Source organism: Hesperophylax consimilis, chromosome 13 (genome assembly GCF_061612785.1).
Source record: "Hesperophylax consimilis isolate HC1 chromosome 13, BYU_Hcon_1.0, whole genome shotgun sequence".
NCBI lineage: Eukaryota > Metazoa > Arthropoda > Insecta > Trichoptera > Limnephilidae > Hesperophylax > Hesperophylax consimilis.
Window position 1 is genome coordinate 8700432 of NC_142848.1, and position 27274 is coordinate 8727705.

Consider the following 27274-nt stretch of genomic DNA (forward strand, 5'->3'; position numbering starts at 1 on the left):
TTTTCATTGACAGTTTAAATATTTTTATATTGTATAAATGGCATAAAAAGTGAAATGACAGTTTTCTTACTAATTCCTCCATAGAGAGAATGTAGGGAATGTAGGAAATTCGAATTCTTTCAAAATTATGGTCGTTTCGGGTCAAAATGTTTTAGTAAATTTTTAACTTTTTATTAAAATTATTTAGAAACTAGCTGACGTGTACCCGGCTTTGCTGAGGGTTATCCTTAGGAGATAGTCATACGATTGCATTGTAGTTTAGAAGAACTATGCGCACAAACAGACTGACTTTACAGACTTTATTTTATACTATCTAGAGACATCAATGTTTATTTCAAATACCAACATCTATCTGAAAGATAATTTTATCTTCTTTCTAAAATGGTATTTGTTTTTACGACATTTTCAAAATAAGCAATAAGTAACACATTTAAAATACCTCAGATGCCACTGTCGTTGGAACTTGAAGGTAGAAATATTTAGAAGCCTGAACGGTTGAATTGACAGGGTGTTTCATTCTGTTTTCCATGCAGGAAGGGTGGAAAATAACTTAGCCTTTTGTGTGTACAGATTTATTTAATTCAGAAATTAAATATTTTTCCAGCAGTTAAATTAATAAATGTAATTTGTTTCAGTTCATCATAGTGTCCCTGAAGGACGGCATGTTCAACAATGCCAATGTCTTGTTTCGTACAAAGTTTGTAGACGGCATGTCTGCTGTACAGAGATCTGTTCAAACCAGAAAGTAGATAGTTACTATTGTAAAATGTTTAATTAAGAAAATATTCATATAAATACATATATTATTAACATATTTTAGAATAATTTATGACCATTAATGCTGTGTAATAAATGTTTATTTTGTATAAATATTGTATTTGAAAATTTTTCACAACGTGTATTGAAACACTTTTATTTTATAATATTCTACAGGAAGAAGGTTGAACCACATTATATTTTATGGTATTGTTATTGTAATGTCATTTTCTACATGAAAAAGGTTGAACCACATTATATTTTATGGGTCATGAAATACATATTGTAATTGTGATGTCATTTTCTACAGGAAAAAGGTTGAACCATATTATATTTTATGGGTCATGAAATACATATTGTTATTGTGATGTCATTTTCTACAGGAAAAAGGTTGAACCACATTATATTTTATGGGACATGAAATACGTATTGTTATTGTGATGTCATTTTCTACAGGAAAAAGGTTGAACCACATTATATTTTATGGGTCATGAAATACATATTGTTATTGTGATGTCATTTTCGCTTTATTCAATCGATTCTCAAATATGTATAATATTTCTCTCTTTCCAATATCACAGTGTTCGTAAACTACTACAGTTTTCTATTCATTTGTATTAATATATGTAAAAATTATATTTCTTATGTAAAAATAGACTGCTATTTTTTATAATACATTTTTTTACTAAAATACACACATATATTTTTCATAATATAATCTTATATGAATACATAGAAGTGTTTTTGCTAAAATGATCTTCTATCAATAAAGGGGAAGAGTGAAATATGAATAGTGTTCTGAAAATAAATACGAGAGCCAAACTTCCTAAAATTGACCATTTGATATATTATGAAAGTTCCAGCATTTTTCTGTCTATGCATATTAATTATCTACAATGAATTAAGATGCTGGTATTTCAATTTCATTAATTGAGCCAGGTTTAAATAATTAGGAAAATAGTCATTTTCTCGCAATGATTAAAGCATCCTAAAATTTTACTAATTATTTTTATACTACTCCTTTTAATTTATCTACAGCATCCTATTTGGCACTAATAATCTTCTCTATACATTTTGTTTATAAATCTTTTAAAACTACAATCATATTTTTAATTTAGATTTGGACACATATACCAAAATCTACTAAGATCCATTACATTATAATTTACATATTCTTATCTGCCAATCTATCAAAATATATTACAAAAATAACATTTACAATGCCAATGTGAAACTTACACTTATAAATACATTTTCCATCACATTTTACGATCCCTAATCTGACAATTCTAAATTCTTCAACAATACTTCCTTCAAGTCAACCAATAAATATTACACTACACTTTATCCTTAAATGTAATCTAATATTCCTACATATAAATTGTGATTTGCGTTATGATGAAAATGCATAATTCACATTTGTATGTGAACATTAAGAAAAAAATAAAGATTTTGGTCTGGGTATTCTGATTTTCACATACTAATTTACCTGAGCAGTTTGGTGTCCTATTACAGTCAAAGTAGATAGAAAAAGTCTGGTTAGCAAAATGGCACAGTATGTATATGTGGAAAATTTATTAAAAAAGAATTTATTATGAATAGAATTCGTCATTAGTCACAATGAAACCATCCCCAAATAAAGGAGAATATTATGTCTTTGTGGACAGCACTGTATGTCAGCTTTTGTCTTTATCTTGTGCACTACAAGGCCATTCTTCTACAGGAATACGCAGGTATCCGATACTGATGTTGTGCATCGCACATCGCAAACAAATATTGCGCGCAGTCTGTACATTTCGCTGCTGAAATCATAATACTCGCGTCACCACCACCTCTTGAAATGTTAAAACTAGCTCTCCTAACCTAACTCACAACCGCTGTAGCTGACAATTTTTGTTCCCAGCATTAATTTAAAGCATGTGCATTGTTACAAAATGACTAACACAAGTGACGATAAGACTCATTTTTGCTAGACTGTCATATTTACTAATTGCTCCGCCGTGACTTATACCTACTGGTAGTGGGAGACTTTTGTCACCAACGAGATTACAAAATGTGGAGAAAGTGTGCCTGTGTTCGCACCTCAGCGCAGCTGTATGGCGCTAGTCGCCAAGATACCAAAATCTACGAGTATCGGATGCTTGCATATCCCTGTAGAAGACAGATCTATGTTGTCTTATTATGAACTAAGTTTTAATTCAAATTACTTTTATGCTAGGTTGCTGATAGCACGGTGGGTTGGACGCTTAGCCAGTAGTCAGAAGGTCAAGGTTTAATACTCTCAATGGGTGCCTTTTCGACAAGAGTTACGCTTGGTGGAAAATACTATAAACCGTAGGGTTCAAAATCACTCGGGGGGTAGAGTTCTGGGCATTGTGTGTTCGAAGTGAGGTCAATTCTATTATTCTTTGGGTGAAATTTTTCAAAAATTTCATGTAACGAAACTCTTTTCTGAACTGATAATTGATTTCTTTGACCTGTCTGGGGCCTAGGAGTCAGAAGGGCTTATGTTAATTAGCAACATCAGTTTATGGATTCAATGGATTTATAGCTCCTTGAAAAAATTAAATGTATCCTTGTCCAATTGAGGAAAAATGCCTAAATGGTAAGTCCCAATATTTACGGAGCCAGCACTGTGATTGTAGTTTAACTAAACGATTGTCCATTGAACTCCCATGGACATAATCGGCAGTAACTTATGAAAATTATTTAATGATTAAATATCAGAGTTCTTGTTCAAGACGACTGCGGGGAAGATGAGTGGGAATGGTGCCACGTCAGTGGGCTCGGCAGGGCAGTGGATAGGTGTGGGGGGCCGAGGGTCTGGCTCCGAGCATCCGATGAGCCAGTGGGTCAGCATTCGGCCCTTGCCCTTGAGTTCCACATCTCCTCGGAGGTCCATCTTGAAGGTGCCGAACCGACTAAGGATCTGCTTAGTTGCGTCGCTCATGTGGATCATGAGGGCTGGAAGGTGACAAACAATTAAAGAATTACTAATTTATTAGGTAGAATAAATTCACACTGACAGAAGTTTCTCTTGAGATTGACGATGATTATACACATATTTTTAATGTGGTATTGTACTGTTGGATAAGGAGCAAATCTAAAGTTTAAATTGAAACATTGCTTAAAAACGCCATAGGCATGTTTGGTGACCAGATCTGAATAGCCAGGTAATTCCTGAGCTTCCTCTACCCTATATCCTTCCCATCCCCTCTCCATTCAGCCTCGAAACATTTTGCGATTGAGGACGTCATAGTTCCACTGGTTCTGGACAGTCAGGAGCAGTTGGGACTTTTGTACGGTATTCGTATAAAAAAGGTGACATTATCATCACAATCCCAAACCTCATGTGGGTATGTAGTACTACTTACAGATGACCGTTGGTATCACAATATCGTCGGTTGGCATTCTTGGTTTGCAAAGAAGTCCCGAGTGGATGCTTAACTTCATCTTCAGCTGGTACTTACGCATTCCGGCTGACTCCATCCTGGATGCCGTGTTGACTGTGTCCCCAAACAGGCAGAAGTGCGGCATCTTGACCCCCACCACCCCGGCGCAAACGGGTCCCGAGTGGATGCCTATCCTGATCTTCAGCTGGTACTCGGGCCGGTGGCGCACCGTGAAGCACTTGACCGCGTCCAGAACGGCCAGCGCCATGAGACAGATCTCCCTGGCATGATTGTCGCCGTTTCGCTCCGGCAGGCCTGACACCACCATGTATGCATCGCCTATTGTTTCAACCTGAAAACCAATATGATGTTAATTGACCTTATCTACGAGACTGTCGCATATGTTATCCATCGGCAGCTATAGTTTCACTAAACACATACAATGAGTTAAAACGTGCCACGTTGTAGGATGTTATTATTATTGATAGGTATTGCATGGAAAAGGCCAGAGATGCAAAGATTAGAAGAATGCTTACATTGCGTCTGTGCATGACCTAAAATATTTGATTCACTTGATTGTGCCACATCTTTTTGGGGTGTCCCTGACTTATTTTATCCACTTGGGTGTCAAACATTCTACTGACACTCCTTTCTCTGTCCCTACACTATTTGCAATAATTTATTTATTTATTTATTTTGTAAGAAACAAACAGCTTTTATATAATATGCAGTGATAGATATAAATATACAAGTTAACTGAAGTCAAGCCACAGAAGTTTCTTATGTTAAAGTTCATTAGAAATGAAGTTTTAGTTTCTTAAAATTAATTTGGTGTTAAAGGAAGGGGAGAGGAAGAGGAAAATAGGAAGAGGATAGGAAGAAGAAAATAGGAAGAGGATAGGAGATGCTGCCGATACATTCCATACTCTCATATTAATAATCGATCGTACGCATTACTTCATATCGATATTTCTTTAGGTTATTACCAAAAATGTCAATGCTGTAAAATTTTTTATTATATTGTGCACATATACGAGGAATTGGGGAATTTTTTCGAATGTTTGTTCTACACGAGGGTAGATAAAATAAATCAGATTGTCGGGTTGATCTAGACGGAATATGAAAATTTATTAAATTTGTAAGTTCTGGTGAGTCCAGAACAATAGTTAAGAATAATAGTTAAGGTAGGTAATAATGAACCGTTTACTTACTTTGTAAACATCATAAAATCCAATAATACGATCAAAGGTGCTGTAGAGGTCGTTCAGTAGATCTACTACCTCCATGGGTGTACTTTGGGCACAGAGAGCCGTGAAACCGACTATATCACTAAAGTATATTGTTACACACTCAAATTGTTCTGGCTGGACCATTTCTCCAGCCATCAATTGCTGAGCTACTAACCTGCAAAAAAATATTAAATTAATTTTATATTTTTGTATAATTCTGTTTCTTACATATTTGTAAGCAGGTACTTGCCTCGGTAATACTTGATACAATAATTCTTCCGATCTTTTCTTTTCCATAGATAATTGTTCCGTTTTTTCTTCAACAAGAGTTTCTAAATTATTTGCATACTGTTCCATCCTACGCAGTAGATCGTCCATAAGATTGTCACAATATCCTCTAGAATAAAAAAAAATAATGAACATCTAAATCTCATAGATTACCTTATTATAAACATGTATTTAAACATATAGATTATACACAACTGATAACCCATATGTGCCTGGTTTTATTACGTAGGTATGTGGAAAAAGTAAGGTTAAATAAATCAAGGCTGCTTATCCACATGAGTGATTTTTTGCATATTATGGCAAATTTGCAAAAAAAATTTTAGTTACTGCTTGTCCATAATGTGTCAAATTTATAGAATAATTTTTTTTTAATAAACAACGAAATCTATGTGGATTCATTAGCTTTAAATCGCAGTAAGCAGTTCATATGTTTCCATATTAATATTTTGAGGAATGATATTAATTAAATAATATGGTAAATGTTTATATACCCAACCAATCGCTCGAGTGGAATATGAATTTGAGTGTTACTTACTTCATGATGCACCGCACCGTTCCTTTGACAGCATCAAATGTAGGCCTTTCATCTGGATTGTCACTCCAGCATCTTTCCATTAGTTCTATCAGATTGTCAGGACAATCTCTTTGCTCCACTGCTGGGCGGAAGGGAGGAGTCTCTCTGGCTCCAACTCTGCTTATAATCTCTGGAGAAATAATTGTGAATTCAATCAAAACCCAAAGTAGATTTTTGACCTGCGTGGTTGAGTGGTTACGATCCTAGGCTACAAATCCAGGGATCGCTGGTGCAAATCCCGGCATTCGCAAGTAAATATTTTATTTGATTAATTTGTGTTATTTCTCAATTTATTGATTAAAAAATAATATATCCAGTATATTTGCGACACTTTCAATAGTGGTAGATACTTTCAGTGTCCCTGGTGAAAGACCACCATTCTGAATCTTGATATTTGAAAATGTTTGATCAATTGCAGGAAAAGTAAGGAATAAATTAGCTTACTTCTGGCACACATGAACACCCACAACACCTATCGATTGATATAAGATGATGACAGTTTTACTGGACACCTACGCCAGTGACATCGACTGTAAAATGCCGGTTTCCTCTCGGGGGTACCTTGGGTAAGGATTTGCAATGAAACACAACTTCGCGAATGTCGTCGGACAACTGACTGGTTGGGCCAGTTGTTTGCGTATTTATTGGGTTCGAATTCAACAATTCTACATGTGTTAATGTGGAGCAATTATTCTTATATCTAAAAAGAAATATTATAAGGCGTCATAGCGCCGAGAATTAATTACTAAGGTCCCACAGTTTGTCGTGCGAGTAATTCATCCTTGAACTGGTGATATGACACGTGTACGGTGCTTTACATTCTTAGCAAGATGACTCATTGTGCAAGATAAGCCTCAAAGGATTCGACATCGTAAAATGTGTGATATCAGAATATTCATTTTCTTAATTATTTAATAATTATTAGGTGCATCCATCTGTTGTCCGGTACAACAGTAATTGGTATTGTAAACCTAATTCTAATTGAAAACGCAAACATAAAACGTGCCAAAAAATGTTTTTAAGCCATCGGCATACCCGCCGCCAAGATTGGGTGGCCGCATTTCTTTCGCAGCGGCATATTGATCTGCTAAAACTCATCCTACGTACTTGGGTAGATTATAATAAAATCACAATTTTTATGAAATCTATATAAAAGTAGGAAAACTGTTTCGTTTGAAGTGCAAAAAGAATCAGTAAGAATGTAATAAGAATCAGTTATCAATGCACAGTAAGAATCCGTCTGAAGTTTGCACAGATGTAACAAATAAAAATTAGTATTCCGATGGGTTAACAGTACATGGTCAAAATGCCTCATAGTATTGATTTCCTTCTCGGTCGTTTCCTCATTGCTAAGGATTGTGACCTCCACTCCAATTTAGATTTCCTAAAAAAGTTGTTGAATTTTTGTTCTTACCTTGTGGATCTAGGAATTGTCTTGCAGCTTCAAATGGACCTCCTCTTACTACAATTTCTTCCAGGATTATCCCAAAGCTGTATACATCCCCTTTCTGAGTTGCCGGGATGCCAGGAATAAGGGTCAGTGGAAGTAACTCTGGTGCCACCCAAAGTAATTCTGTTGGCATTAAGAAATATTCTTTTGATGAACTGATGAATAAAGATATTAAATCAATTTTTACAAGGTTTTCTAGGAATCAACATGGGCGGTGAGATGTAAGGTTGAATTAGCTTACTATTGTAATAGTGTGAGTCTTTGATGACTTCGGCAGGCGTTGTGAGAGTAGTAAGTCCAAAATCTGATATTTTCAATACAAATCTTCCATCGATAAGACAGTTGTATGAGCGCAGCTTTCCGTGCACCATCACTTCAGAACTGTGTAAATACGCCATTCCCTGAAACAAAATGTTACCCAATAATTTATTAGTAACAGTATGTATTATCTAACCTAGGAGACAAAAAAAAATTAATACTAGCTAAAGTCCCCGGCGTTATCTGGACTTTACAGAGTTTTCGAGATCAAACGTAAACAGTGATTTTCCTCTTATTTTGAACATCAAGTGTATAAAATTTCATCAAGAAGTATGAAAATTCTGCTTTAAGGGATGGGGCTGATTTTTATAAATCTCATGTAGACAGTCACCATCAATATTAAAATATTATTAATTTTGGAATAAAACTAGATTTGTATAAAAAATAAAGCCATGCCGCCATACACTTCCCTTTATGTATATAATTATGTAGGATAGTTATAAGTGGACTAGCTAATATTTGCTTACAGATTGGAATTTATAATGTATTACATATACTTTGTGCTTATATAATAATAAATTCAATTTCATTCATTTTTTAGTGTGAAGCCATTTAGAGTTTTGTACTTCAAAGGCTTAGCACACATGTGTTAAGTGCAGTTTTGAGTAAAAAAATAATTATGTGTTTTGTATAGCATTTATCAAGATTACTCATTCACATTAATTTTGCTGCTTTACATTTTATAATTAACCTGGAATATTTATATAAATTAAATTTTCAAATTGCACTTAACACATGTGGGTGCTAGGCCATTGACTTATTAGTTTCATGTCTACGTATCTCAGATCGCAGAAAAAGGAAATGGCTTACCATAGCTTGTACCCTCGAGAAAGTTGACATGCAATGAAAATTTATTCACAGTAAGAAATATAAGATTTTTTAAAATAAATTTAAAATAAATCAAATTTAATAGTGTTATAATAATTATTAAGTTCTGCAAGTATTTCTGTTATTTTTACAGTTTTTAATGAGACAGCTGTTTCGGCTTTTGAGGCCATTATCAAACTGTGGAGATGTCCACACGGCGACGACTTATTCATATGATTTCTAGAGAAAAACCACGTCCCGCTTGACAACAACGAGCCTAAACCTTTACACATAGAAAGAAAGGGTTTTAGATTAAATTAACTAGAACAATTAGAGATAAATAAAAGAACTAATGATCCAAACATAACCCTAATTAATAATCAAACAAAAATGATCAATTCTCCCCTGCTTAATATTTTCAAAAAACCAAAAAAATATAATTCCTTAACATAATCCACGTACCAACAATTAAGAAAACCCTTAGGTCATTAATTTTAACAGGTGTGCAAACACTGCTGGATTCCCAAATATTTTGGTTATTCCAATTCTTAGGACGGGTTGTTTCGGAGAATTTGAACAATTCATCATATTTCAACGTTCATTTACAAGTTCTGTGAAAGATTTTTTCAAGTTCTGTTTTTATTTCACTTTTGTCAAGCAACTAGCCTACAATGATATAATAACAGAACTTGAATAGGACTTTCACAGAACCCGAAAATGAACGTTGAAATTTGATGAATTGTTCAAATTCTCCGAAACAACCCGTCCTTAATGAATCATTTTTGAACATTATAGAAATTTAAATGGGTGGGGATAAATAAAATCATATAAATAAGTCGTCGCCGTGTGGACATGTCCACAGTTTGATAATGGCCTCAAAAGCCGAAACAGCTGTCACATTAAAAACTGTAAAAATAACAGAAATACTTGCAGAACTTAATAATTATTATAACATTATTAAATTTGATTTATTTTAAATTTATTTAAAAAAAATAAATGGAGTTCTACGAATTAAACACCAAAACAATAAATAAAGAAATATAAGAATTTATTATACTTTCAGCATTTTGGGTTTCCTTTTGTTTTCCCAATCAGTTAATGTTAGCACTAGCATCTCAATCAAAATGAAAATATTTCAATTCTCTACCTAAGACATTATATGTATCTTTTTTTTCCATTATTTCTGGCTTTCACCCTTCAAGGGTGTTCTTGGCCATCATTTAAAATTATTGAGAAATGAAAGGTGAATTTAAATTTAAATTTTATTTAAATAGGCAAATTTCAAAATTATAATGGAAATTGGAGTCGAGTTCAGACTTAGAAGAGATGAGATGTTGAATGGAGGGGAGGCAATTTTAGATAAGGCTTGATAGAAGAGAGGATATTTGTTTAGAGAGGGACAACCAAAAAATATGTGATCTAAAGTTCCCACTTCTAGACCACAGAATGTACAATCTGGGGAGTCAAGGACATGAATTTTAAAAAGGTGGGAAGGAACGGAACAATGTCCGATCCTCATTCGAATGAGTGAAGAAATTTCTTTTTTGGGAAAATGAGGGAATTGCTGAAACCACGGTTTTGATGGAATAGTCCTTTGTATTGAGGCATAGCAGGCTCCCTTGGATTGACTAGCAATGTGCCAATACTCCGACCAAACATTGCGGGATCTATCTTTGATGATGGAAAAAATGTCAGATAGGGGAATGTGGTTTACGAGGGTAACAACAGGGTTGGACGCTCCTTGTTTTGCCAAGGCATCCGCAATATCATTACCCATGACACCAACATGTCCAGGAATCCAAATCAGAGTTACAGTTTTACCAGAGCTTTGAATGGAGGCTATCATCTCTCGAATAAGGCATACAAAGTGATCATCAGGATGAAGAAGAGGACTGGATTTAAGTTTTTGGAGGGAACTGAGAGAGTCAGAGAGAACGAGGGAATGTTCAAAATTATTTTTGATTATATATTTGAGAGATTCTATTATTGCAATGCACTTGGCTGAAAATATTGAAAATTGATTTGAAATTGAATGAAATATTCTGTCATTAAAATTGAGTCGTGTAATTTCTATACCCGCTATATCAACTTTCATTGATTTGGAGAAAACCGCAAAAAACTGTCACATCTTTAGTGTACATAAGTAATTGCATTACAATTTTTTATATAAAGAATTGGAGTAATAAAATTTCGAAAAGCATTTTTTTTTCTATATATGTGTAGCAATAATTAAGAAATTTCGATAAATAAAATGGATAAAGCGGATTTTGATACTCACTTCGTGATTTTGAAAGTCAACTGAGCCGACATGGCGGGTTTAGAAACACACGCGTAGATCATTTTGACACACGAGCGTGGCGTCAGAGCGGCGGCCATATTGTATTTTGGCAAAATAACTGCTTGTGATTGGTTGAATCCGATATAGCGGGTTTTGATAGTAACTTTCTGTTTGATATAGCGGATTTGGTTTCTCACTCGCAGTTTTAACATGGTTTTTGGTCGTGATAAGGAGGGTTTTGAAACTCAATTTCAGGCTCCTCTTGTTGCTCGCAAAAATGTGAACAAGATGTCAAACTCAGATCATTTTGTCAAAAAATCGGATATAGCGGGTATAGAAATAATAGGATTCAATTATTGTGGTAAACGTTTTTTTTTTTTTTTTTTTGTATTAGGCAATTCACCCTAAAGAGAGTGCTATGTGCCGTTAAAGTTAAGGGAGATGGTTATAATTTTATGGGAAATCTATACGGGAATAGGAAATCTCAAATATTGAAGTCATTCAAGTCTATGAACTTGTATAGAACTGAGAAAATGCGAGAATTGTTGAGAGAAAGTAAATAAGGAATACTAAGGGGAGATTGGTGGGTGATTTTTATAAGTAAACGATAAATGCCTTTGAAGGATGAATGATTTTTACAATTAAAGAAAACGTGATCAAGAGTCTCATTTTCCATGCCGCACTGGCAGAGTGGACTATCTAGGACCCGGATTTTAAACAAATGGGATGCAATGGAGCAATGACCAATTCTCATTCTCGAGATACAGGATATAAATCTTTTGGATTTTATCTTGCCGTGGAACCAAGGTTTACTTGGAATATGATTTTGTATTCCAGCATAAAAAGCACCAGTTCGGGTTTTCGTATTGGTCCAATTTTCTTCCCAGGAGCGGATCATCTTGGATTTAAGAATTGGGATGACGTCAGAGATAGGAATTCTAAAATCTAAAGGATTAGAGCCAGAAATTGTTCCAAGTTTAGCTAGAGAATCGGCTTTCTCGTTACCCTCAATTCCTAAATGGCCAGGGACCCAAACCAATATTGTCTCGAAATTTAATTCATTTAAAGATTTAAGGGTGTTTCTGATATTATAAATAATATAGTCTTCTGGTTTATGGATATTTGAGGAAATTTTCAACACTGCGCTTAGTGAGTCAGTGCACAGTAAGGCTCGTCGAATATTGAAAAGCTGGATTTGGCTCAAAGCTTGTTCAATTGCGAAGCATTCTGCAGTAAATATGGAAATTTCTTTAGGCAATTTATAAGACAAATCTAAATCGAATTCGGGAATGTGTACCGCAGCTCCACAATCTTTGTTATCAGACTTAGAACCATCTGTGTAAATGAGAGAAAATTCTGGAAACTTAGAAGATGTAATGTTTTTAAATTTTTCCTCAACATTTTGATTAGATGAGGTTAAAATATCAGTTCGGAAGTCTGAAGTTATAACGTTGGGGATATAATTGATAGAATCAAATGGGATGGTGAAAATAGGAAGGATAGGATCTTTTTGTAGATTTTGGAGGGAAGAAGACAGAGATTTGAATGAAAGAAAACTTTTTAGAAGGAGAGGAAGTCGATTTTTATCTGTCGATCTTTTTTCGTTATTTAAGTAATTGAACAAATAATCAAGGCTTTGTTCTAAAGGGTGACGCGATATAGAAAAAGATTTAAAAATATATTTATCAGCTAGGAATTGTCTCCTTAAAATTAAGGGGGGATCAACACATTCTACCTGGAGAGAATTAATTGGAGAAGATTTCATCGCTCCAATAATTATTCTGAGCGCTTTGGACTGAATTCTTTCAAGTTTTTTGTCCAAATATTTAGGAAGAGGATCAAAAAGAAATGTTCCATAATCCAAATGGCTTCGCACTAGAGCACCATACATTAATTTAAGAGTAGTAGGATGAGATCCCCACCACACTCTGGAAACAGCTCGCATAATATTTAGCCCCTTTTCACACTTAGCCGAAATGTTCTGAATATGCGGGAGCCAGGAAAGTTTATGATCCAAAAGTAGTCCAAGAAATTTAATTTGCTTAACGATTTGAAGAGGGACATTATCAAAGCAGACAGAAAAGGGGGGTATTTTTCTTTTGCGCGTAAAAGCCACTACTTTGGTTTTAGACGTAGCTAAATTCATCCCATTTGTCAACAACCAAACTTTAATATTATGTAAAGCCAAATTCAATTCCTTCGCAGCGCGCGATAGATTTTTGTGTGATAAATATATAAGGAAATCATCAGCAAAATAAAGTCGCTTGATAGATGAAGGAATTACACTGTCTAAATCACTTATATATATATTAAATAATAATGGACTGATTACGGACCCCTGAGGTAACCCCTTCCATAGTTTGCGATTTATAGTTTTTGAAGAAAAGTGGATATTAATGGATCTGTCTGTTAGTAAATTAATAATAAATTGAACTAGTTTTAAGGGAATTTTTATTTTAATTAATTTTTCTTTCAAAATGTTAATTAATACATCGTCGTAAGCTGACGAAAGATCAAGAAATGTGGCCAGAGTGCAAGAATTAAGGGACTGAGATATACGGATGTCTGTTGTTAACACACTTAAATTATCTATGGTTGATTTCTTTTTCCGGAAGCCATATTGATTAGGAGAGATAATTCTGTGATTTTCAACAAACCATTCCAATCTGTTCTTTATCAAGTGTTCTGCTACTTTCATTAAACATGACGAAAGAGCAATAGGACGATAGGATGAGATTTCAGATGGATTTCTGCCAGGTTTTAAAATCGGAAGGATTTTTTGAACTTTCCAGACTTCCGGAATAAATCCCGTTTCGAACATGTAATTAATTAGGGATAAAAAATATTTAACCGACATGTCTGAGAATGCTTTAATGAAACTATATAAGATTCCATCAGGGCCAGGAGAAGAGTCTGGAAGGGAATTGATTACTCGGTTTAATTAACTTATTGAGAAAGGAGAGTCCAGCCAGCTAGAGTGAGATGGATAAGAAATAAAAGAAGGCATTTCCTCACATCTGGCAACTGACGGAGGAGCTATCTTATCAGCAAAACCTATAATAATTTCTTCTGGAATATGTTTAGAACGCTGCGGAGTATATGACGAACCGAATTTTTTTAAATTGGACCATACGGATGACTGGGGAGATTCAGGAGACAAGCGTTCACAGAATTTTCGCCATCCAGACCGCTTTTTGTTTTTCAAAACGCGTTTCGCTTCTGCCTGGGCGCGTTTCACAGAAAGGTAATTTTCGAAAGACATACATTTACGGAAAATGGAAATTGCTTCTCTTCTGGATTTAACGACACTAGTGCATTCTTCATCCCACCATGGGGTGGAATGTTTTATCTTAATGTTAAGATTACGTTTTTTAAGTGTTTTTTCTGCAGCTTTTATTATCATGTTAGGAAATAATTCACATTGTAAACTAGTGTTGACAAGGGAAGACTTAGATTCTTGAACAATGGAGTCTAATTCTGAAGAAAAATTTCTCCAATTCGCGTCTTTCGTTTTAAATTTAAAACTATTGTTTATCGAAAAGGAATGCGTGGAAGATAGATGGTGGAAGGTAATTATTATAGGAAAATGGTCACTGGAAAGGGGATCTTTAAGAATGTTCCAAGAACATATGGGAATCACCGAAGATGAGCAAAGAGATAAATCGACTGCACTTTTCCGATGTTGAGGGGCAGTGAAACGAGTTGGAGATCCATCATTTAGTATAAATAAATTATAGGTATCCATAAAATCTAATAGATTATGGCCAGAACGGTTTGTTAACTCACTGCCCCAAGAAGGAGAATGAGCATTGAAGTCCCCAAGTATCATATACGGGGGACGAATCTGGGATATAAATGTTGACCATTCGTTTTCAACAAAAATTGTAGAGGGAGGGATATATATTGATAGTAATGTAATATCAGATATAACAGCAGCTACTATCTGAAAATTATTGGAGAGAGTGTGGAAAATAATTTGTTTAAAAGGGATAGAATTATGTATAATAAGAGCAGTGCCACCTTTGCCATCCAGTCTATCATGTCTTAGACAATGATATCCAGGAATATTAAATTGGTATGAGGGTTTAACCACGTTTCGGAGATGGCAGCAACTGAAATATTATGTTCATCAAGTAACTGTACAAGATCAATTTTGTTGGCGAATAGACTTCTACTATTCCATTGAAGTATTTTGCTCATTTGCGGATACATCGGGAAGGCTAGAGAGTAAAGATTTCATATAATCGGCAGCGTTGGACGGTACTTTATTGTTATTTGAAAGGATCGTAATTAATAGGGTAATTAAAGTTTGAATAAAAGAAGAATTTTCAATCGTGACTTTAGGGAAGATATCGGAAGTGGAACAGTTTTTTAAGGCAGTCCCATTGGGAGCCTGGGATTTATTATTCCCATTCGGGTTAAGTAAAAGTTAATTATGTAGTTTTTTATCGAAAGAAGGAATAAATTTTGGATTAGATTTTATCGGTTTGAAAATTGTTTCTTTGTGGGAAGATGATAGAGGGGATTTAGGGGGAGAAAAATGAAAGAGAGAAGCGTTAGACGTTATCTCTGCAAAATATTTTTTTGTAGGAGCGAATAATTTAGAGGCCTGAAAGTAAGAAATATTGTCTGCAGCCATTGACTGTTTGATATTTCTCTGTCTAGATAACTCTGGACAGGCCACACTAACAGCAGTATGGTTGCCCTTACAATTAATACAAATAGGGTTATTCGTTGTATTTTGACACTGTTCAAAGAGATGATCCTCTCCGCAATTAAAGCAACGAGGAGGGGAACGACAAATAGGTTTTGAATGGCCAAAACGGCAACAGTTGAAACATTGGATAGTCGAGAATCTGTATATTTCAACGGGAAGAGCGTTATAATAAATAAATACACGGGATGGTAATGTTTGACCTTCGAAAGTAATAACAACGGATTGTGAAGGTTTCCATATAGTGGTGCCGGTGGAAGTATCCTTGAAATTCAAACGACGTGCTTTTAAAACTTTTGGAGTTAATTGAGAGTCATTAAGAGCATCTACTATTTCTGTTTCTGATAGATCGGTTGGGATACCTCTTACTCTGCACATTCTGGTTAAATTGAAAGTAGGTATGAAAGATTTAAATTTATTATTTGAAAGAGAACCTATTTTTTTAACAAAATCATTAGCTAATGTGGCGGATTTAAATTCTATGGATAGTTTGTATCGACCTTCCGGTTTTATTGATCCATTTATAATACCGAGGTTATTGAGTTTTGAGCTAAAAATAAATTTACCAAAATCCAGGGGATGAATTATTTTCCCCTGTTCAGTCCTTTGGACATTGACAATAAATGGAGCTGAAGATGAAATAGAATACATAAGCTCAGTGGCTTTTGCTTCTGGAGGAATTGTATCATTATAACTTCCATGAGAGATTGGGGCTTCGTTTGATTGTGAAAGAGATTTAATTTTAGGAGGTACATTAAGGCAAAGCGGAGGACGTCGTTTTCGTGAAGGAAGGGTTACAGAAGTCTGGGTATCATCAGTATCGTAGTCGTATACAATATTAGAAATGGGCTCAGGGTCCGGAGGTCGATTTTCATCATCCTCCATTTCAACAAATTAAAAAAAAAAATTAAACAATAATTATTATTTTAGAAATAATAAATGATAGAAATAATACACGCAACTTCGTCGCAAACCAATAACACAAACAAAAATAATGAATACGAAAAGGTAACAATAAATAAATCTTATCTGTACGCCGCGCCGCCGTCAAAGTAAGCCGTCAAACACAGAGCACTGGTAAACACGACTGCACACTACCGAGGTTCGGTGACTAATCGTGGTAAACGTTAATACCTATACCACAGTTAGGAGAGTCGGGAGATTTGGATCCATCAGTAAATAAAAGAGAAAAGTTGGGCCATTTAGATGAAATAATGTCATTGAACATATTATTGACAGTTCGGGCCGGGAGATTGGAATGACTTTTAAGGATTCCGATCCCTTCTAATATTGTTGGGGATAGGGTGACGTGACTATATTTTAATTTGTATAAGGGAAGTAGATCATTTTGGATGATGTGAAGCTCTGAGAGAGACTTAAAATTTTTACAGATGTCAGGAATAGGTTTAGTTGAAGTTCTGATTGTAGATGAATGGGTTGAGTCAATGAACAACGAGACGCTGGGGATAACCTGATGACATTTAGAATTTAAACATTTAAGAACAAATTTGTCAGCAAATAGTTGACGCCTTAAATAAAGAGGAGGATCAGAACATTCTACTTGAAGGGAATTGATGGGTGACGATTGCATCGCTCCAGTTATAATTCGCAAAGATTTAGATTGAATTTTGTCTAATTTATCAAGTACATTTTTAAAGGCAGTACTAAAAAGTGGGCAGGCATAGTCGAGATGGCTTCGAATAAGTGCGTTGTAAAGCAATTTGATGCAAGTAGGGTGAGCTCCCCACCAAACGCCAGATAATGATCTGATGATATTTAATTTTTTTTCGCATTTAGTAACTAAATTATTGAAATTAATAAAATACTTCGTTTTTACCACTTTTATTGTTTATTACCAACATGTTTCATGAGCAACGCTCACTTCTTCAGGGTTTATTGAAGAAGTGAGCGTTGCTCATGAAACATGTTGGTAATAAATAATAAAAGTGGTAAAAACGAAGTATTTTATTAATTTCAATTAAAATGGTGCCACAAAATAAGTTTGCTGTGTTAGAAGAACTAAATTATTAATATGGGAAGACCATTTAAGTTTCCTATCAAATTTTACTCCCAAAAATTTTACTTCAGAAGCGTTGGGGATAGTAGAATTTTTAAATAAAATTTGAACGGGGGGGGTTTTTATGGCGATTTGAGAATGTGACACACTGAGTCTTTTGGATTGAAAGTTCAAAACCATTTAACGTGAGCCATGTGCAAAGGGCATTCATGGCTTCATTAAGATATTTGACGGCGAGAGGGATGATAAGAAGAAAGCTATGTCATCTGCGAACTCAATAACTTTTACTTGTGGGGGAATAGTGACATGCATATCATATGTGTATATATTATACAGTAAGGGGGACGATACATCGCCTTGTGGTAAACCCTTCCAAATAGACCTACTTTGAGGAGAAATATCTGGAAGTTCAATGAAAATTTGTCTATCTAGAAATAGATTAATAATAGATTGGACAAACATGGGGGGAAGGCCAAAGCCTAGAAGTTTTTTTTTCAGGATTGGAATGGAAACATTGTCAAAGGCGCCTTCTATATCTATAAAGACGGCAAGACAAACTTCCTGTTTAGAAATTGATAAATTAATATCAGTGCTGATGATGGCAAGGTTATCTTGAGTGGATTTTTTTTTCCTAAATCCAAATTGAGATGGAGAGAGAAGCTGTTTACTCTCGACAAAAAATTCTAATCGGTTTTTAACTAATTTTTCATAAAGTTTACTGAGGGTGGATGAAAGAGCGATTGGCCTGTAGTTGGATAGAGAATTTGGTGATTTGTTTGTTTTTAAAAAAGGGATGATTATTTGACAACTCCAGTCATCAGGCATTATACCAGTCTGGAAGATTTTATTTAAGATGCTTAAGAAGTGGTTTAGAACATTCTCATTACTATTTTTGATTATGCTGTAAGGTATACCATCTCTGCCTGGAGATGAGTCCTTGACTGTTGATAAACAATTTTTTAGCTCAATTAAGGTGAATGGAGAGTCTAGCCAATGATTAGACATAGGAGTATTATAGATGGGCGTTATTTCATCTAAGTTAGGTACAGAAGGGGGGGCAATTTTGTCCAAGAATTCATCTATCCATTTAGAATGAGACGCTCGAGGAGATGGTGAACTGAAGGAGGACCGAAATCTTCGGATCATAGACCAAACTTCCGAAATTGGAGTGTTCGGAGATACTGAACTGCAGAAGTTGTACCACCCGTATCTTTTTTTTGACCTCAATACCCTTTTGGCATCGGATTCAGCGTTTTTGTATATTAGATAGTTCTCCATAGTCATATTGTAACGATAGGAAAGAGATTTAGCTTTCCGAATTCTTACTACTTTAGAACATTCCTCATCCCACCAGGGAGTTGGAGGGAGTTTTTTTAAAAGATATTTAGTTTTAGGTGGAGGATTTGATTTCTTTATTGCAGTTATGAGCATTGATTTGAAGTTATTATAATCATCTTTGACGGAAAATATATCGGTGGCGGGTAAATTTAGTAGGAACTTGTCCATATGAGAGTTAAATTCATCCCATTTGGTGTGTTTCGTTTTAATCTTTGTCAAAATATGAGACTTGTCCGATTGGAAAGAAGTTTGATAAGTAATGGTGATTGGGAAATGATCACTGGAGCAAGGGTCGGGGGACACCACCCATGAGGAGAGAGAAGCCAGACTAGTAGAACATATCGAGAGATCCACTGCACTGGGGTTTGTGCTGGGGCGTGAGATCCTAGTAGGAGATCCGTCATTCAAAAGGAATAGGTTGGATTGATCTAGGAAATCCATCACACTTCGACCATCTCGGTCGGAGAAAGCAGAACCCCAGACGGGGGAATGGGCATTAAAATCTCCTAATATAATGAAAGGAGGGCTTAGTTGACTTACAATTTGCAACCAAGTTTGTTTATTGAAGTGGGCTGTTGGGGGAAGATAGACTGAAATAAAGGATGTGTCCTTTATTTTAGCTGCAACCATTTGGAAGTCAGCATTGGGGGGTTTGATATTATTTATTGGGGAAAATGATATGGATTTTTTAATAAAAAGGGCAGCACCGCCGCCCGAACCTTCTGGGCGGTCGTCGCGGAGACAGGAATACCCTCCCACATTAAAGTGGGTGGATGGAGTAAACCAAGTCTCCGAGATAGCAGCCAAAGAAATAAAGTTGGAATTTAATAGGTTAAGGAGATCAGATTTGTTAGAAATAGCACTTCGGCTATTCCACTGAAGTATTCTGACATCTTGAAGAGTCATTTTGAATAAATGATTTTAATGTAGAAATAATAGTAGCAGCGTTGGACGGTAGATTAGTTTGAGAAGAAATAAGGTCAATTAGAAGCATAATAAAAGTTTGGATAAATGAACAATTGTCTTGGGAGAGTTTTTCAGAAAGTTTTTGAGAGTTCATTGAGAACGGATTATAATTATTTGCACACCCATTTGTGGCATTTGAAAGAGATGATCCATTGGGATTTAAGAGCAGTGAGTTGTGTTGTTGCTGATCGTATCCAGGAGCCGGTTTAGAGATAGCGTTTTTGTATGTGAATTTAGTTGAACGAGAAGAAGTTGTTGTAGAGGAGGGAAGAGGGTTGGATGAGGAGTTGCTGGATAAAGCCTAAGCAAATGATTTTTTGACAGGCGGGAATAGTTTAGAAGCCTGCAGAAAAGACAAGTTCTGAGAGGCCATAGAAATTTTAATATTTTTTTGGCGAGATTGTTCTGGGCAAGAAGTGTTGATAGCTGTATGTGAGCCTAAGCAGTTAAAACATTTGGGTGAGGATGAAGAAGGACATTGGTCAGCTGCGTGGTTTTCTCCACATTTAAAACATCTGGGTTGAGATCTGCATGCAGCTTTGGTATGACCAAAACGGCAGCAATTGAAACATTGAGTGGTGGGATAAGTATACATTTCAACTGGTAATGAGTTGAAGAATAAATATATATGGGAGGGAAGAGATTGACCTTTAAAGGTGATAACGACGGATTGGGAGGGCTTCCAGGAAATTATACCCTCAGAGGAGTCCTTGTAATTTTGCCTCCTGGTTTTTATGGGATTGCCAATGTGTTGGGGGGTTGAAAGTGAAGACAGAATTTCTTCGATGGACAGATCGGTCGAGATACCTCTGACCAGGCCCATGCGAGCAACATTGAAAGTAGGGATATATGCCTTGAACTTTGAATTAGATGAAATGAAGATATTTTTGATGAAACTGTTAGCAGCTGACCCTGAGAGGAATTCAACGGAGATTCGGAAGCGACCCTCGGCTTTTACACCTCCAGGCTTGATTGAAAGATTCTTGCTATTTGATAGGAATTTGCCAAATTCAAGAGGGTGGATGGTTTTTCCTTGCTCAGTTTTTTGGGCGTATACTATGAATGGGCCACGGGAATGAAGAGAATAAAAGTTTGTTGGAGGAAGTTGAGAAAGTGCTGGTGGGGACTGTGAAGTCGAAGGCGAGTCAAGTTTTATTGCGGAAGAAGGAGTAAATTTCCTTTTTTTGGTAGAAGTCAAAATGACAGAATCACTGTCAGAAATTTCTACATTTTCCCCATCTGGGGGGTCCGGACAGGGATCTGGGGGCTTTGTAGGGAATCCAGGAGGGAAATCTTCCTCCATTATTCACAACAGTAAACAACTACAATAATAGTATGGAAAATGACAGAAGTAAAAAAAGTTTATAAATATCTGGAAATCAGCAGCGAAAAGTGACTCCTGGAAGATCAGGAGGGAGAAGAAACCGCAAGGCACAACACACTACACTTTTTTTTGCCAGAAAACAAAAAAGAATGGTAAAAAATTAATTTTAGATAGAGCAAAACAAAACAACTGATGACAGCCAAATGTTATTGTTGCAATTTATATGTATCTGTTTCTTCACAGAAATTAAAATTTTTACGACACACCTTTAACCACTCACGTCACATTGTGTCATATCTGCCACCAAAAATGGCACGTCATCATAAGACTCTTTCTATCATTTGTAATATTAAAATCTGAAAGAGTCTTTCATATACTTTCAAAAAGAGTATTAAATTTTGGTACCTTAAAAAAAAAAACAGCTAATCTATTTGAAATTGAATGTCAAGCGGGATACTTGATATTTTTCTTCTGGATCCGAATGGTTTTAAGTACTAGTTTTAATTGTGCACATTGTTTCTATATAAGGTATCTTCAGATAATAAAGAATAGCTTACCTTTATAATGTCATGAATCAGAGACATACGAAAGTTCCAGTCTAGTTTGAGGGCATCATTATTCAAGACATCCCTTAGAGATCCTTTGGGGCAGTACTCTGTCAATATTAGAACAGTGGGACACTCTATGCAGGCTCCAACAAACCTCACCGTGTTCTCATGGGAAACATCCCGCACCTAAAAATACATGTCACATTCTAGGTTTAAATTTAAAAGTGATGTAGGTACTTTCATTTCAACCTCCGTCATGATTGACAATCATTGTGAATTTTTAACATTTGAACGGTCCCTGCTTAATACGGATTCTCAGCCTTTTTCTGCGCTTCATCATCCTTAGATCAGCAGCTCAATGCACAAGCATGTATTCCTGATTCATAATTTAATTAAAAGTTGAAACGGTACAAGAATCAGCGTTTAACGGGAACCATTCAAAAGCCAATCAATTAATCAAATGTGATGGAGGTTGAAGCCCCCAACGAATCATTACTCTTTGTGTAAAAAAAGGAGTTATGCCCTACCCACTGGGCTAACAAACACCTTTTAACAGGAGATTTAAATATAAAGAAAAAATTGAAAGCACCTCTACCTAAGATGCTTAAAAGAAAACTTCAATAATCATTTCCTGAACGTATTGTAGGTACCTACTAGATTTTGTTTGCCTAGAAACATCCTGCACCTATTTAAACCATTCTGTCAAAATTTAAAGAAGGTGGAGAAAGAAAAAAAATATTTTAGTTCTAGTACCTGCTTTATTTCCCAAAGTAGTTTCTTGTTGAGGTCCACTTTTTTCTTGGTGACCTTTTTTATGGCAACTCTGTTTCCCTTGTATATCCCAACCGTCGTAAACACTTGCGCTGGCGGAATGGAGTTGCAGGACACAATAGATGCTCGGGCACTGTGCAATCCGTAGGTTAACTGAAATAAATGATGCTACTAATTAGATATGGAAACAATTGATGAATTCTTTAAACCGGGAATAGATTCTTGCCCTGCCCACTACTACTGTAAGGTCTAGTTGTTTGATCCCCCGACATAAATCGAAGAGCTATATTTTAGCTTTATATTAAGTAAGTACTTACGTCATTAATTTTCTGTAGTCCTAGTTTAGAACCGTACGGTTTGCCAACTTCAAGTAAAACTTCTTCTGCTCGAATTCTCCAAGACATGTTGTTCAGGTCTGCAGATAATCGCATGTGCCTGTAATATTATAGTTTACATGATTAAATACATTATTTCTGAAGACAGTGAATTCCGAAGGCGGTAGAAGTACCGACATCCCGGGTACCATTAATTGGAAAACCAACACGTCTGCCATAGGTCACCTGCTTGCCTCGCTGCTTCTGGTGACTTAGCAAAGGTGCCTGGGTTCATGGGTTGATGTTTATCCCAGTCTTGACGGCTGATGTATCTGCCCACCAACTGCGTGGCGGGCCAGATTGACCGGTTGAGGTAGACTTTTTGACCTCCACTCGGATTCGATGGACCCATCGGCTTGCACCACAGTGGGAGGGATGGATTTGTATTTGTATCACTGCTGGATACACTTCAACTCACCCCTCATATTTTTCTTTCCCTGAAAAGAAACTCCACCCTGTCTGGAGTTAACATAAAAAATAAAAGCATTCCACCTGACATGTCTACATTATAAAGACTGCAATCCGCCCGTTTAGATATCAAACTGAACACCCGTTTTCGCACAGTCGACAGGTTTTTTTTCAGAGGTTCCAGATCAGAGGTGACTTCTGAACTTACTAGTGAGGCTTAGATAATGTTAGTATAAATTAGGAACTTACTTGTATGCTAAACATGATAACGTTGCAGCAAAAGCTAGGAAAATTCCGAATCCAAAGGAGCCATATAAAATCACTTCGAAAGCATCTTTATGAGCAGCATGAAATGATGAAAGAAAATCTTTTATTCACAAAAAGATAGCATCTGAAAAATCATTATTTGTGTTGTGTTTTCCGGCCTTTCTCTGTCATAATAATTATTCACACACACCATTTCTTAGAACGCAAAATATGTACCTTTCACATCAATATTTATAATATTTTTTTTATGTATGGCATAAAAACAACTGTCCAAAATCCACCCTTCATCTTTTGTAAAGTATTTGTGGATGTAATTCAGATCCAAGTGAAATTATAATATTCCCTTATGCATCATTCACACGGTGACCGGATAAATCATCACAATGATAATTCATTACATCTTTAAAAACTTATTCAAAGTCATGGAAAGTGATGAAACAAAAACTTTCATCGTTTCTAATGACTTTATATCACTTTTTAAAAGTGTATTGAATTGTCACTGTGTTGAGTTATCATGGAACCCATTCACACATAATACTCACAGGTCGGCAGTGTTGGTACTCAACCAACATACATAAAATTTGTAGTTTGATGGGTCCTAGAGAATATTTCCTTAGTTTTTCTTTTTACTATTTTGATTGCTAAATGGCTATCCGTTTAGTTGAAAAAGACTTGAAGAAGCAAGACAATGTTTTTTTTTCACTGCTATATAAATCGGCTTTAGGCATGAAATTAATAATAAGAGTCTCTTTGTGGGTTTGGTTTTATACACAAATCGATAGTTTTATTTCGAGGTTGATCTCGACTTTCAAAATTACTGTCTATATCTGCTTTTTAAAATCTCTGTGCAAAGCCGGGGCTAGTTTATTATTTTACTAATCATAATTAGGAATTCCGATGAAAAATACTCGTATTATGTCTTTACAAAAATATTAATATAGAACATCACACATCGATGCTGAATAAATATGATTTATTGTAAATAATTATTTAAACAATCAATAAATCAATCTTGAAAAATATGTATGTATCCTGGCTAATATGACTAAAAGTTGCTGCCGTCATAAGAACCATCCAGATTGAGGTACATGACGTAGGTGACAGGATAACTAATCAAAATTACAATTCAACAAACCTTTAAAAAGTGATCAAAACTCATGAAAAGTGATGAAACAAAAATTAGATTAAATAGTTGTTAAATAATAGTAGACAATAAATATATACCTTTTATGAATGTTAGGTTGACAATTTAGTTTTTTTCATCGCTTTTAATGACTTTACATCACTTTTTAAAGGTGTGTTGAATTATTGTCATAGTGTTGAGTTATCATGGAACCCATGACGTAATGTGACGCAATCCAATACGCCACTCGTCACATCAAAATGAACTGTGTTTTAAAAAACCTGAGTTAACTTTTATTTTAATTACAACAAGTTATAAAAAAATAATAAAAAGATTGGAACTTATTGACTTCTTCTGCGTATTTTCTAATCCTAGAAATCATTCTGTGCTTCACCTTCCATGCGAACATACACCCTCCCATTTATCAGGCTACCATTTGACGGTATATTCATATCCATATTCCGTACCAAGGAAGCCACAGCGAGGTACGCCTCTTGGCGGGGATACGTGGTCGCCCTTCAATTACACACCTTCCATAAGACCACACACACTCCCATTTAACAGGCCTTTATGAAGCGTCAAATACCCACCATTAGCGCTGCAGGCCCTGTCCGTACCGAGGAATCCGCAGCGTGGTACGTCCCTTGGTGGGGACGCGCGCCCCCCGGGCCAGTGGATGCGCTGACCGGGCACAGGCGCGTAGGTGCGCCCCTTTCCGTAGTAATGCGCCACCACCTGGAAACGACCCGTGTGCGGATCCAGGTCGAGCAGAGAGTAGTCAGCGTCACGATCGCCGTTGTCGTCTATTCGGACGTGCCCGGTTATGCCTGGAAAACAGTAAATATTAGAAATGCAAATATCGAAATACTTATAAGGCAATTGTGGTTAAAGCTTTAGAATATTTTTGATGAAATTGAGTTGAACTTTAACGTTCATTTCGTCATTGCAGTGAATTTGTACCTTTATACACTAGTAGTTAGTTCTGTGAACAGTGTAGACCTCGTCTCCAAATAAGTATGAATCTTAATAAATTAAATGAAAATTTGATTTAAAAAAACTTATAAAATTCGTTTAACTTCTACTTTAACTGTTTTTATTAAATTCGCAGAAACTCCAGTAAAATCACATTCATCTATATGTAGGTACTATATTTGTTTCTTTATTTAACCACCACTGTTTTGCATACATAATTTACAATGCCTTCTCAAAGGCTTCGTCTCGTGGAATTTTTTTTGTTAAATATTTTGTATAACTATATATGTATGTACCTGGATGTATAAAAAAAATTACCAATAAAAAAATAAAAAATATATTTTAAATCTTAAGATTTGTAAGTAAGATCTACTTGATTATAATCCATATATTTTATGTAACATTTAAAAAATTCAAATTAGGAATTATACAATGTGTCCAAAGAAATGACACTATTTCAAAGACATTGAAAAAATGCTAATAAGAAAGTTCAAATAAACTCGACGACTTCCCATTTGAAAAAAGAATTGTTACTGGATCATTACAAAGGCCACCATCTTAAACCGGAAACAGAATGTTCAAACAAAATTTATAGAGAGACATAATGCAAAACGGTCGAGTTAAAACAGGACTTTGTTATGCTTAGTCAACTAAGTTCCACTATGATTATGCCAGCCTAATAGGGGTATGTGAGAGGAAGGTTGGGAAGTACTTACTACTCAAATTTGGTTATTGAATACGGCAAAAGCAATTTCTAGTAATATCTAGTAATTTATAGTGATTTTGTATGGTGGTCATTTGCTGGGGAGATACTGATAAAAATATCAAGCTGGAAAGTTCTGGTCTTAGTTTTAAATGGGACATAAATTAAATGGGTAAAAGAGTGAGAGCGATAGTCATTTAGTAGATTATATTAACTGAATTATTTTGTTCTTGTGAATATTTACTTATCACTCCCAGAATCAACTTTATGACATGGAATAACCACTTGAGGACAGAGGCGGCTCCAGGGGTCCGAAGTGGAAGGTCAATAGAAAAAAAAATTAATATGAAATGTTAATACAATTTTCTAACGCGTAATGAATATTATAAAAACGCCAATGTGTGTAAATAATTTGCCGGTACCCACCTATTCTGAAGCCGGTGGTAAGATATTGTTTAATTTAAGATTATTTATTTACACATATTACTAATAATGTTTTTTTTTCTTTTAAAGATCTTTTCCTATTACAAGTTTTAATTTTAATTTGTTTAACTCCAAACTCAGTCAATTGTTTATCAGTATTCTTAAAAAGTAAACAATAAAGTACCTATACGTTCATTTTATTCCATCCGCTAATGCATTGAAAAATGATAACCT

At 35.3% G+C, this 27274-nt stretch overlaps 2 protein-coding genes across 2 annotated transcripts in view; one reads left to right on the plus strand and one right to left on the minus strand.

The window, feature by feature from the left end:
* Window positions 1–1275, plus strand: part of SMC2 (structural maintenance of chromosomes 2) — a 29954-nt gene extending 28679 nt beyond the window's left edge. Inside the window, exon 18 of the mRNA XM_089638747.1 lies at window positions 636–1275. Coding sequence (XP_089494873.1) covers window positions 636–749 — 114 coding nt within the window. The 3' untranslated portion in view covers window positions 750–1275. The remainder of the gene's footprint in view (window positions 1–635) is intronic.
* A 1988-nt stretch (window positions 1276–3263) lies between these two features.
* LOC149418390 (atrial natriuretic peptide receptor 1) overlaps window positions 3264–27274 on the minus strand; it is a 138098-nt gene continuing 114087 nt past the window's right edge. Inside the window, exons 9-20 of the mRNA XM_089639104.1 lie at window positions 25533–25769; window positions 23802–23886; window positions 23088–23205; window positions 22753–22938; window positions 22009–22185; window positions 7931–8090; window positions 7654–7812; window positions 6201–6369; window positions 5628–5774; window positions 5360–5552; window positions 4227–4500; window positions 3264–3720 (exon numbers count right to left, since the gene is read on the minus strand). Coding sequence (XP_089495230.1) covers window positions 3473–3720; window positions 4227–4500; window positions 5360–5552; window positions 5628–5774; window positions 6201–6369; window positions 7654–7812; window positions 7931–8090; window positions 22009–22185; window positions 22753–22938; window positions 23088–23205; window positions 23802–23886; window positions 25533–25769 — 2153 coding nt within the window. The 3' untranslated portion in view covers window positions 3264–3472. The remainder of the gene's footprint in view (window positions 3721–4226; window positions 4501–5359; window positions 5553–5627; window positions 5775–6200; window positions 6370–7653; window positions 7813–7930; window positions 8091–22008; window positions 22186–22752; window positions 22939–23087; window positions 23206–23801; window positions 23887–25532; window positions 25770–27274) is intronic.